The sequence below is a fragment of the Camelus ferus genome, chromosome X, assembly GCF_009834535.1.
Source record: "Camelus ferus isolate YT-003-E chromosome X, BCGSAC_Cfer_1.0, whole genome shotgun sequence".
NCBI classification, from domain to species: Eukaryota; Metazoa; Chordata; class Mammalia; order Artiodactyla; family Camelidae; genus Camelus; species Camelus ferus.
In genome coordinates, this window is record NC_045732.1 from 24116873 (window position 1) to 24130642 (window position 13770).

General features: G+C 41.3%; 1 protein-coding gene across 1 annotated transcript in view; it reads right to left on the reverse strand.

Moving 5' to 3' along the window:
• PHEX (phosphate regulating endopeptidase homolog X-linked) overlaps window positions 1-13770 on the reverse strand; it is a 186894-nt gene that overhangs the window by 104733 nt on the left and 68391 nt on the right. Inside the window, exons 11-13 of the mRNA XM_006192807.2 lie at window positions 13068-13213; window positions 8333-8426; window positions 6095-6223 (exon numbers count right to left, since the gene is read on the reverse strand). Coding sequence (XP_006192869.1) covers window positions 6095-6223; window positions 8333-8426; window positions 13068-13213 — 369 coding nt within the window. The remainder of the gene's footprint in view (window positions 1-6094; window positions 6224-8332; window positions 8427-13067; window positions 13214-13770) is intronic.

Here is a 13770-nt window from a genome sequence, read left to right on the forward strand (position 1 = left end):
GGTCAGAGGAGAGTCTGGAATTTGCTTCTTCCTCTAAGCTGGTATCTCAGAGAACCTGAAACATCTTCACCAAGTAGCGGCTTGACTCCAATTCCCAACCCTGTTCCCAGATCATGAATCTCGTGTGATGCTGCTTGAGTCCTTCCCCTCTCATATTTGAGCCCTCCAAGAAACCCAGTTGGTCAGATACCAGCAACTCCACCTTCCCAGTCCTGGTTACTAGCACTCACTCACCCAGGGACTAAGCTCTGCCATGCTGAACTCAAGGGGTCCCTCTTCAATTCTTTAGACAGGCACTGTCCAATATGGTAACCACATGTCCAAAATGGTAGCCACACATGGGAACTGAACACCTGAGATGTGCTAGAAATATGAAATACACATGGGGAATAATGTTTTAGATATATTTGGTTAAACAAAATATATTATTAAACTTAATTTCACCTGCTTCCTTTTACATCTTAAATAAGGCTAGTAGAAGATGTAAAATTACGTAAGTGGCTTATACCAAGTTCTGTTGGATAGTGCTACTTTAGGCAACAAAGGTAACCACTGTCCGAAGAGTTCTGCGACTCCCTACTCTCACTCCAGGGACCTGTCCCTCTAAGACAGGTCAAGTCTGCGGGCAGTCCCACGTGGATTAAGGCCCTGTCTCACTATCTGAAATGTAGGAGATTTTTCCACATGGCCTCTTTACACAGTTTTCTGTGGAAAGATTCTCCTTTCTCTACATGTATTGATACTGAGCAGGACCCTGTGCAGTCCGCCCTGGTACAAATCTTTCCGTATCCCCCCCGCCCCCCCCCCCCCCCCCCCCCCCCCGTTTCTTGTTTGTAGGAAATAGGCTTCCTTGACTATCCCTGAGTTCCAAAGGGCAGATTCAAACAGTTGCTAATCTGGGAAGGGAGGGGATGCAGAAGGAAGGGCCAGGAAACAACAGCGCAGCCTTGGGGCAGAGTCCTGGTTCCTCCTCAGTATCTTCAGCTTCTGTAGGAACTATGGCCCCCCAACCCCTGCCTCTTGTTTATAGCTGATGAGAACCTTCAGAGACAGTTTTTTTCTGGGGGACACTGGGTCCACCAGGTTGCAGGCATTCTGATTAAAAGCAACTTTCCTTTTGTTACTAAGGCTGTGGCTCCTAGGATCATACCCCTGCCCCTCCCTCAAATAGAAACCAATTACTCTTATCTAAGTCTCAGGAGGCAGCTGCAAAGAGAAACAGTAAGAATTGCTTAGAACCTTCAAAGCCCAAGATGGTGGAAGATTTGACTTCCAGTGGACCTTGAGCCTCATTATATTAACATGCTAAATGACACACCCACCAGGGCCATGACAGCTCAAAACTGCATGACAGCAACCAGAAAAGCCCATACAAGGAGGGAAGACAAGGCGATTGGCCCGGAAGGAAGACATGATGGCAGAAATCTCCCATAAATGTCCGGAGGGCAGCTGACTGCTTGAGTGCCTTGCCTCCCCTCTCCCCCACCCCAACCCCAGCTCTGCCTCCCACTGCTCAAGCACTTTCTTTTGTTTTCCTCTTTTGAGAAATAAAGCGGCTTTTTTTCACTTTGTCCCTCTGCCTCTTCTGAGAATTCTTTCACAGCCAGCGGCAAGGATCCACACTTTGGTGGGCTTCCTAATTTAGGGGTCTTACTATCCACTAACACTATTCTTACCGTTTCTAATTAAATTTGTAAAACTCCCATAGTCATGAGTGAATGAATGAATATGAGTGTATATGTGTGCATGTGCAGACTTGCATACGGGAAGTCATAAGGAAACACTAATGTGAAATTGTGTGTTTTCCCCAATGAAAAGGAAGAGAACCCTGGTAAGTTGGGAGAGTGGGGGCGGATGCTTTCTCCTCTAGAAAGGAAACAAAGTGAACCGCCCTCCCTATAAGGGTGCCAACCAGAGGCAGTTGGGCCAACCCACCATTAAGAGGCTATGGAAACAGGTACCTAGGTACCAGTTTTTAAAGGAAAACTAAATAGCTCAGTGAAAACAACAGCAACAACAAGCCTGGAGGCCCTCACAGGGTTTGGCCCAGTCCATTTAAACCAATCTAAATCAGGGAAATTCTCAAAGATCTGAAAATCAGAGCGGTCACTTGCACTAATGCAATAGGTTTTAGTAAACCAAGTACTGCTGTCCCGAGTCAAATGCCTGCCCTACTCACATGACGTAAATGCAAGGCTGCATTTAGTATCGGCTTGCAAACCAATGAAAGATGCAAAGACCCTGCTACTCCAAGTGTGATCCCTGGACCTGCAGCATCAGCATCATCTGGGAGTTAGTTATGCAAATTTTTGGGTCCTAACCCAGACCCAGTTAAAAGATCCTTATTAAAATAAAACGAGATTTTGCATTTTAACGGGAAGATCCTCCTGTGATTCCTGAACACATTAAAGTTTGAGAAGTACCTGAAGTTTAACCTTCTAACTGTATTCATTTGCCTAACAACTGTTTTTGAAAATAAAACAATGGCAGCCCTCCATCTGAGTTAGTATCTCTGAAATCTGTCCCACTGGGGATCTTTCTGTTTTTCTCTTTGGATTGTAGCTAATAATACGGAATGTTTTTCAAGTAAATCAGTGGTTCCAGGTGGTTCTTGGATGGGAGCCCTGTAACATGGCTATAAAAAGCCAGATATTTCTCTTATAAGTTTCCAACTTAAGTATTCCCTCAGGCAAATAGCTTCTGCTTAAAGGAGCAAAATACTTTGTGTAAAACAGATGAGTATCTGCGTAACTATCATACTACCTCCGTGTCCCATGTACCTCAAAATAAGGGGGGAACTGCCAAAATCAACTTAATTTTAGAGTGTCACACCCTGACACATGATAAAGGGTCTTTCACACCAAAACTGAGAAAAACAAATCAATCCACATACCTTTCATATTACTTAAAATTCTTCTACCGCCAAAAAAAATCCTGCTATATAAAAAAAAAAAACACCTCCATTATCCCTTAATTGTTTTTATATCCTTCCCAGAGCTTATAATGTAACCACTGTGATTATCTGATAAATTCTCAATCCCTTTACTCTGACCAAAGAGTGAAAAAAAAAAAAACACACAAAGGGAATACTGAGTATTTTGAAATAAGACATTAATTCTTCAGTGGAATTATTTGCAAGAAGAGGACTTTCAGGTTCAAATATAAAGTATCAAACTTGGCAGAAAATTCTCCGAAGTACAAAAATCAGAAAGATCCAAATAAATGCACTTAGATGTATGGTGTTCCAAAGCAAACTTTAGTACATAGTTATGTAATACATAGCAACACATGATACCAACCAGTTGAATTACTGTGACTTAACAGATTTTTTGTGTCTCTGCCTTTAAATTCAGTGTTTAATGACCACCTGTATCCTAGCTGCTTACATATTTGTCTCTGACTGACCACAGTGGATTGCTATGGGTGAATGGGTGCAAAATACATCACCCCAAAATATCCCCCTTTGGCATACTGATTATTTGGGGCTGATTATTTTTGAGAGGCTGCAGACACAGGACAATCTTTGGAAACAGAGTTGAAGTTACCCTTTTGTGAGAGAAATTAACATTTATAAGGGAAATCTCCATTGTAAGGGTATGTCCCTCTCTGTACCAAGAAGAGGAAGAGAGCTAAATCTCCAGAAATTCTTACCAATGGAGAAGGCCAGGACTTAAATCTGTATAACACTCGTACCCTTATTTACTGTGGTTTGTCTGGTAAAACCCATAACTGGCTTCCCCCACCCCTCAACATCTTCTTTCATCTTTAGCTAGACTTGGAATTTAAGGTGGTGGCTTGGGCTATTTCTGGAATTTACTCAGTTTTCCTGGGTCTCTCCCAGGTATACAGGAAGTATGCATGTTATTGTACTTGTTTTTTTATCTCCTACTAATCTTTTATTACAAGGGGGTGTCAGCCAAGAACCTAGAACAACATGGGAAAAATTATTTTTCCTCCCGTATATTAGTTAATCATGCCTGAATATTTTGTTTCATGTCATTTGTAAAATATAATTCTTCACAAAGAAAATGCATACCAAAAAAAAAACCTTACTAAATTCAAACGTCTAATTCAAAATAGACCATCTCCTCCAACACAGCTGAAACAGACAGAAAAGAACACACAGCCAAGATGAGAAATTCTTCCCTCTCCTCCACCTTCGAACTCAACCTCTGTCCTCAAGACTCACACCCTAATGTCTCCTCGACATCTCCACTTGGGTAACATCTCAAATTCATCATGGCCAAAACTGAACTCGATCTTTCTTTCCAAGCCTGATCCTCCCCACAGTACTCACCTTCTCAGTTAACAGGCCTCTCATCAAATCTGTCAGCAAATGTGCTGGTTCTACTCTCCAGAATGTATCCAGAATACCACCCTGTCTCACAACGTCCACTGCTACCACCTGGTCCAAGACACCATCCTCTCTTGCCTGGTCCCTCCCATAGTCTCCTAATTGGCCTCCCTGCTTCTATTCTTTTTTTTAAATTGAAGTTCAGTTGATTTACAATGCTGTGTTCGTTTCTGGTATGCAGCACAGGGATTCTATTCTTGACCTGCTACAATCTCTTCTCAACACAGCAGCCAGGATGATTCTCTCAACGTAATCAAGTTGCATCAGGCGTCTACTCGAAAACCTGCATTATTTCCCCACTTCACTAAAGGTAAAAGCCAACATTCTTACAATGTCCTGCAGGTCTTATAAAATGCCACCATCCCTGTTACTGCTCTGACCTCAGTGCCTATTTCTCTCGCCCTCACTCACCCTGCTCCAGCCACGTGGAACTCCTTGCTCTTCCTTGAGGCCTCCAGGCACACCCCTGCCTTAGAGCTGTTTCATGGACTTAGAACACTCTTTCCCCAGATGGCTGCCATATCTAATTCTTTCACCTCCTTCAAATCTTTGCCAAATGTCATCTTCACAGTGGGGCTCTCCTTGACCATCCTATTCAGTCCTACAACCCACTCCACACAACCATACCCTCCAGCACTCCTTACTTGTCTTTATCCTGATCTTCTCTTTTCCAGAGTCCTTATCATCTTCTAATACACTTGTTAACATATGCATTATGTTGATTTTTAGTCTTTCCCCCACAATAGAATGTCAGCTCAGGGATCTTTGTTCTCTGCTGCATCCCAAATGCCAAGAACAGTGCCTGGTCTATAACAGGTGTTCAATAAATATTAGTTGAATAAATGAATGGCATTAAAGCTCAGCTTTTATTAGTAGGTGTATCTGGTTGGGCCATTAATGCCACTATAGCAACTACAAATAGCCACGGATAGTGGGTACCTGGAAGTGTATTACAATGCTCTTTCCATTTTCATATAAGTTTAGAAATTTACAAAATAAAAGGATTTACAAAATAAAAGGATTTCTTACTTTTATGAAGGTCTGACAGTGTTTTCTGTGAGATGAATGTCACACTTCTATACTTTTGAGAAGACAATGTCAGGAAAGGGGAAAAAAACCCTGCATTTTATTTCTATTTCTAAATCACTTAAGAGGTGTTAAATATATTACAAATCAGTTCATCACTGGGTCTCCAGTTTCCTCAACTCTAAAACATGGAAGTCTGACTGGAAAAATCTCTATTTTTTGTAATTACAACAGTTCAAATATCCAATCATAAAATTATCTAGGCCCTCTCTTTTCCTAAGTATTGACCTAACACGTTTAATTTCTACAGGAAAGGGGGGAGGGTAGAGCTCAAGGGGTAGAGCGCATGCTTAGCATGCACGAGGTCTTGGATTTGGCACTGGGGGTACCTCCTCTAAAAAGTAAATAAATAAATAAACCTAATTACCTTCTCCCACAAAAAAGTAAAATAATTTCTACAGGAGAAATTCTGGCTCTATGTGGCATGATTTCACCCTACTGACTCACTTCTAAATTTTCTTAATTTTCGTAACATTCTACATTTGAATCTGAGTTTTTAGATAATATGGTACTGCAGGAATTCCTCTTTGAAGGAAAACTGTTAACAAGATTCATCACTCTAAGAGCTTGAAAGCTGACACTGGCCTGTTGACCTTATTCATGCCAGATCTGGTTGACCAGCATTGCTTTTATCAGCTACAGAATAGCACTTACCATCTCCTTCTTGTCTTCCTGGAAGTGTACATCCACAAACATTTTTCCAACAACATAAGGGAGGGTACTTTCAATAAAGTTTACACATTTGTCCCACTGAGGCAACAAAGTTGTGGTCCCCTGGATTACCTGTGGGAGATAATTTATCCAGATTGAGCTTCACTTAGATAAAACCCATGGCTGAAAAAATGCAAACAATCTGAAGAAAACAGTGTACAAAACACTGCATACTCCAACCAATAAACATGTGTCCGAGAGTAAAGTGAAAGATAAAATCAATCAAAGAAAACTACTGTTTGTCCCAGTTATATTTAAAACTAAATGAAAATATTTTGAGAATGGAAATTAATACAGTCCTTCTTTCCTTCCAATTTTCCCCATTAAACAAAGGATTTGGACAACAGCATAGCTTGTCTGCAGTTAGCAGGGACATGAGGGATGCTGTCCAAGTGCCCAGATAGTATTTATTATCTATTGAGAACTGAAGTTCCACCACAAAAGGTCTAAAATCAATACATGATCAAAGTTCCTGCCCAGCTCTGGGAAGTACACTCACAAGGCAGACCAGGAGAACACGCCCACCATCAACCACCCAGGAAGTGTATTTACATTGTGTCGTAATAGAACATACTGATGACCAAGTAAAAAACACATGTAAATGCTTTTCCCATCTGTCCCAATCAAATAGCTTTAAGAAAACATTTACAAACAAATAAAGAGGTTCCAAAGCAGGACTTGGAAGGCTCAAAGGTTTACTCTTGGGGATGATAGCAAAGAAAAAAATCTCATTTAAACTGCCCTTGTAGGTCGGGAGTTTGGCGCACTCAAAATGCAAAAGTGAAGGCAGACAGCAAGGAAGCGAGGCCCTGAGAATGGTGGCTGGAGGTGTCCCTTGAACGCTGTTAGACACAGGCTGTTGGTACAGGGCAGATGGGGTTAACACTGAAGTACATATATACTTCCTCTATTTTCTGATAACACAACCCCTCTCAGAGGTAAGAAATGAATCTATTTTTAAAACCTCTAGAGAAAGAGATCCTACAATCTTCTCTGGCAATTCAGTATTATATTTAGCACTTTACACTCAAGAAACATCCCCTCATACCAAACCTCAAATTTTCACACACTACTTCTGACACCTCTCCCTCTTATTCTCTTCCCAGTGGGGGTGGAAAGCAGCTGGGTACCATCTTTTATGTGATCCATGGGAGTTAAAAAGACAGACACACACATATATATAATCTACTTGTTTTGTAGCTTAACCCTTTGATGTGACCTCAGTATATATAGTTGTTTTATGATGTGCTCTATAAAGCTCAATATTCTAGTGACTTGAAGGGCCACAATATATCCAAAATAATTGCTATTCCTCAAGAGTAATGACCCATTAAGAAGTTCTCTACCTATCACTTTCTCTAATAACTAAAATGTCTGTTAAATGAAATTACAGCTTATAAACTTTGTCATTACTTAATTCCAGAATGGGAGAAAAATGAACTTAAAGTATTTTTTAAGTCACAAAATTTTTTAAACGTAAAAAAACCCCACAAAATTCTTAAGTCTTGAATTAGAAGAATTACATACACAAAAGCCTCCGAAACAAAGAGTAACACGTATATAAGTTCAGAGGAGACCAAGAGTGGGAGAGAAGGTCTCAGAGCCTGGAGAAGAAGAGGAGAAAAAAAGTGTTTTGGGCAGCTGAGTCACATCTCACAGGAGACTAAATTTAGGCCTCTTGGGCCTAGCAGAATTAGAATGAATGAAAAACTGAAGATCAGGGTAAGGTTCAAGACAAAACTCTATCCTGAAGATGAAACTTTATCATCTAATACATGTATCATGCATATTTTGAATGTTCAGAATACTGGAAATGAAAGATAGTTACAAATATATCACTAAGAAATATTACAATTATAATTACAGTGACCCAGTTAAAAACACTGGGGCAAAAAGGTAATAAATTGGTAAGAATAGTAAAGTCAAAACAATGTGGTGGTCCTAAGTATTGCCCTAAATATCCTTATATAGCCTCATCAACATAGAGCTTGAGTATACTTTACTGTATGTAAGGTTTACCTCAACAAAAAGAAATAAAGAAAAAAAAAAGTAGAGCTTGAGCTGCAAAACTCCCTCTGCCCAATCCCTAAAGATGATTTTTACTGGATTAGTTAATATATAGACTGTTCCGGCATGTAAAGTTATCCAGTGATGTAACACTGCAATGTTCTCAAAACTTACCCGTGAGAATTCCAGCCACCTATACTGAAAGCGCCTGCTAAGGTTTGGAATTCTGGAATAAACCATCCTCCACACCAAATAGTTGGCAATGGTCCTGTTAACAGAGATAGATGCACATTTACTGTCTTGAGGTTGATAGCTGATGCTCTGCAGAACACCTTGGGAAATGTGTTGGAAAAACTCCATGGAGGGACCTCTTACTCATACAAAACTACAGAACTTTTTTCACTTGAGAAATGACATAAAATGATACAATGTCAATAAACTCAAACCAAAATTGGCTTGCTTTTCACCACCTAATACAGATAGAGGATATGAGGATTCCAGGCCCAGGCCTGAGCACAAACATCCTGGTTTCCCTCTCAGGATACGGAGTCCACTGTTGCCCTACCTTTCACATCTAGAAATTGTCAATACCTTTGAATTATTAGATGACTTGATAAAATGCAGACGAATTCTTACCTTTGGAAACAAACAGCAATATACTGGCTAATACCAATTATCTAGATATGCGCCCTGGTTCCATATGCACTAGATGTGTGAGCTTCGGCAAGTCACTTAAGCTCATTGATTTTATCTTCCTTTGTCATACAAAGAGGATGACCCCTCCCATATAGGGTTATTATGAAGTTAAAATAAATAACAAAGTGCTTAAGAGTAAATTTCGGATTTTTTTTTATCATTGTTCACTTCCAAACATATGAACAACCCCATACACTATGCAATGTCCATAACACGTATTTTTTAAAATCTATTATTTTGTTAAGTGTTGCCTTTTTTCTAAGCAAAAAATGCCCTGACCTCAGAAGGATGTGTGATCTGAGTTAATTTCTATCTCAATAGTGATGATGAATTTTTAATGACCTATCCCCTCCCAGCTGTGCCATTTCCATGGTGACTAATAACACATATTCCTGAGATGGCTCTCGGGTCAGCCAGCCGTGTGGGAGCAGTGTGACATGATGATGGTAACTGGCCCATCTAGAACAACCCACACTCTCATTTGCATAGTATGTTTTATATGAACGTCAAACTGAAGACAGGAAAGATCACAGAGACTTGTTTTAGCCCAGATAGCTAAAAGAAAGTTCTGTTGCAGATGACCACCACTAGGCCAGACCTTGCCGGGAAGAACATCCCAAGTCAAATCTCTCTAACCCATCCTTCCTCAGACTCTCCCCACTGCCATTCGTGCTCCTCAGACCAAATTAATGGTGAGTATGTGAGGCAGCCTCAAGAACTGGGGGGAGAGCTGAGGGAGGCAGAGAGGGAGGGGAGTCTGCAGCGCCCCTCAAGCAACAACGTGCTGGCACACGGTTCACAGCCGACTTGCCAAGGGGAAAAACATGATTCATAGCATGTGTCAATTTCCCTGGTGTGAATATTCCCACCAGAGGTGATTTCAAACTACGCACATGAGATCATTCAACATGAAGTTGGAAAGAGATGCTCGTCACTCAAGGGACCCATCACATCACCCTCTTTCCACCCTGAACACCAACTTCTTTTCCCCACTGGCAGCCTCCAGCTCGTGCCTCCAAATGGCCCTGCCTGGTCACGTACTCCCTTGAACCACAAGGGCCAACAGTCTCTGGCACCACGTCTGGGGGAATGTCATTACACAATTTCTGTGCCACACACTACCTGCCAGAGCCAGTGCCACCACCCCCATAGCCAGTCAGTCAGAAGGCGGGGGGCCTAATCCCACCAGCTGGCAGGGGCATGATAAAGGAGGGGGGCAGCAGTTAAGAAATGCAGCTGACACCACCGCAGGACAGCTCGGTAACCCTGAAAGTGGCAGGAGTGTTGTCTATCTTCAAAACTAGCAGTTAAGTATCTGAAAAGCATCTCTTTTCTACCCAGGGACATGTATGGAAAAGAGAAAGGATGCAGAAATGGGAAGGTTTAGAATTTCAATTCTGCCTCCTCTTAGAGATGTGTCCTTGGGCACATTGCTTAACCTCAGCTTCTTCATCTGTAAAATGGGAACACAGAATTATTTTAAGGGTCAAAGATAACTGTTAACCATAATGGTGGTTAACATCATCATAACCCACATGTGATTTTCATAGGCAGATTCTCAGGACAGAGGCATGGAAGACACACCCAACTTGAGGAAGATAGGTTGACTCTCTCTTCAATGGTGCCTCCAGGGGAAAGGCAGAAGGATGCTGGAAACCAGAAGCTGATGCCTTTCCTCTACACATCCTGAGCCTGAACCAGCCCCTTGAAGCTTCCCCCAGCTTTCCAGACTCCTGCTTCAAAGGCAACATCTAGGTTAACGCCAGTTGCATCACCCAACATGCTCAACATCCTCTTTTCCCACTCTCCCCTACCTGGCCCCTAGTTTTCCCCTAAGAAAAACCCCTCCTTATCCTTTCAGCTTCTGCTCCTGTCACCTCCTGTATAGTGGTGTTTGAGGTATCTGGTTTACTTCTAGAAATTTTTAGGAAGTATCTTCTATATGAAAAGTACCATGCTAGGCCTTGAAGTTACAAAGGCAAATACAAGAGTGCCCACCATCAGGTGCTCACTGTGTCATGGGGGTGGGGATGGGGGGGACTAAATAATAAAACTGGATAACTTTTTTGATATTTTGCCAGACTCTATTTCCCAGCTTCTCTTGCAGTTAAATGGGTTATGTGGCTGAGTTCTGGCCAAAGCAGTATGGGTAGAAGTGACACACACCACTCCTAGGCCTTCCCACAAAACCTCCTGTGCAATCCTCCACTCTCTTTCCCCATCCACCAGCTGAATGGGGAGGATTCCAAAATTCCTGAGGAAGGCAAAGACACAAGATGAAAGGAGCCTGGGTTCCCGAGTCCCTACCTGGAGGAAAGCTGCCTTACAGGGACACCCACGTTGTACTTTCCATGAGCACAGAGTACATTTTTTATTGTACGAGCCAACAAGAGTTTAGAGGGGCTTATTACAGTGTCTGGCTTGTCCTGACTAACATGCTAACAACAGGAAGGAAGCCTAGGGGACATCTCCTTCATCACTCTCGTGATGCAACACTAGTGAGACTCCAAGATGATTAGCAGTCTAAAACACTTACTGTGCTATGCAAATGAAGTGTTATCAAACTTCTCATACAGCGTTTTGAAATCACATAAAAAATACACAGAACATAAGTTGTTTTTGATGAACTGGTTGCTGAAGAGTAAACTATGTGAAAGAGACTTGGTTTTTATCTTTAATTAAAAATGAAGTTTCTTAACATCTGAGGGTTTTTTGTTACGTATATAATGTTCTGCAGGTAATTTTTCTATTTACATTTTCTTCTATTGTAGTTCATTATGTTTACACCTGTCCAAGTTATGATTTTGACAAGAAGCAGATTAAAATCCCCCTCCAATCATGGTCTTTCTTGGTCCTTTTTGTCATGACAGGTCCTGCAGTTCTAAAGTATCATTGTCACCATAAGATTATTTTTCTAATACAGTAAACCAGGGCCTATCTAACCCCTAGTTATAAATTAGGCTTTTGTGGGAATAAAACTAATTATAAGATTCCTGAGGTGCCTGTTAAAATACAGACTCCTAGGCCTCACCCCAGATCTACTGTGTTGGTCTCTCTGGAGGGAAGGCCTTGGAATCTGTATTTTTACCAAAGGCCCAAGGTGATGCTGCTGGTATTACTGGTCCATGGAGCACACTTTGAAGAGTAAGGCTCTAGTCCACACGTATACTTACCTACCTCTAGATTCGATTGTCACTTAGAAATTTTTTTAAAGAATCACTATTTATCTCTAGGTGGTAGAATCTAAATATTGTTTCTAATCTCCCTTTTCTGTATGTTTACTTTTCTATATGCTTTCCTCAATGAACACATATTGCTTTCATCATAAAAAAAAATCATCTTAAAACAAACAGCTCTTCAAAGGTGTCTAAGTGTTTTCATAGGTGGGGTGGATGCTAAATTTTATTCTGAGGACTTCTGCAGGTGCCTTTTTTAATATAATTCCTGGCAATGATGATTCCCAGCAACACAGCCTTGTCTAAGTCCAAATAAGAAAGTATAATTTTTAATCATGGCCAGGCAATTAGCCTAGTAAACTGTCTTTGTAAACTAGTTGACCTTCCTGTGCTTCATTTTCTGTAGTCAAATCTGAATGGCTCCATGAAGATATAAAATTCTCTTTCCTGGATATTTTCAGAATTTCCTTGTTTCATAGTGCTAAAAAGAAGAAAGCAACAAATTCTAAAACATTCTTTAAAATAAGAAAAACCTGACAGTTCTGACATTGTTTCATCAGTTTAACTTTTCTACGGTTCTCAGAGTGGTCTTACATCTTTTCAGTATAGGTACTTTGGTTTATTGCCACAAAGTGACTTACTGGCTAAACAGAAATAAGGGGAAAAAAAAAAAAACCAGCAGCAAAAGACCAAGAATGAACCAGGGGGGAGAAAAGATTTTCATATAGAAATCTCAGAAAATAACATCATTACATAACTAGTTCCCCAAACTAATAAACAATTTAGTCTTTCAGAGAGAAAAGTATGAAGAACAGAAATAAGGGGCAAAAACATTATGTATTTGTTGTCATCAGAGCAAGTAAATCACACCGGACGATGGTTTTGGCCAATTTGTCACAAAGGGCACCACTATTTTTCCTAAGACTCTTGTGAGGTAACTTTCTTTAAAAACAGTTTTCAAAGGACATGAGAGGGAAGGCCTTATAATTTAAAAGGAAAAATAAAAGTCATGGTAAAATGCACAAGAAAGCTCTTACTTCTTCCTCTCAGAGCTTAATATCCTAAACAAATCCTTAAAGTACTGAGGGACACGGACCACCACGTTCTCTGAGGGGCCAATGTCCTTTAGCTCAGGGTAGAGTCTGGTATCGATGACCTTCTTGATGTAGCCCAGCCAGTCAAACTGAGGAGAGAAAAAAAAAAAAAAAACCAAGTGAGTGAACTTCTGCGGGGCAACAAGCCATAAGAAAGGAAAATAGAGTCCAGCGAACATAATCCACAGTTTGTGATGTCAGACCAAATAATTAAAGATGCAACTGCTCAAATCTAAAACATGAATGCCTGATCACTGCCACCCAGACAAGACCTATCGCTGGAATCATAAATGGAGCACGTGTTCAGAACCACCTGCAATATGGACCCCACGAGCGCACATCACCCACTCCCCTGACCCCTCCAGCGCTCTCCTCCCTGCTCTTCCACCCCCTCCACTCTCCCTCCTCGTCTTCCCTCTCCCCCTTCCTCCCCTCCTCTCCTGTGTGCTCCCTCCTTCCTTCTGGCACTCTCCCTCCCCTCCCTCCCCCTGTACTTCCCCCCCCCACCATACTTATTCCACAGACACAGATGCCTCAGCACACCTCTGGTCTTCTCTCTGGCATGGTCTTTCTTACACACGGGGACACAAACAGCAACAAAAAGGTGTCCCCTCTCACAGCACCACTATCTTGGTGTTTTTACCTG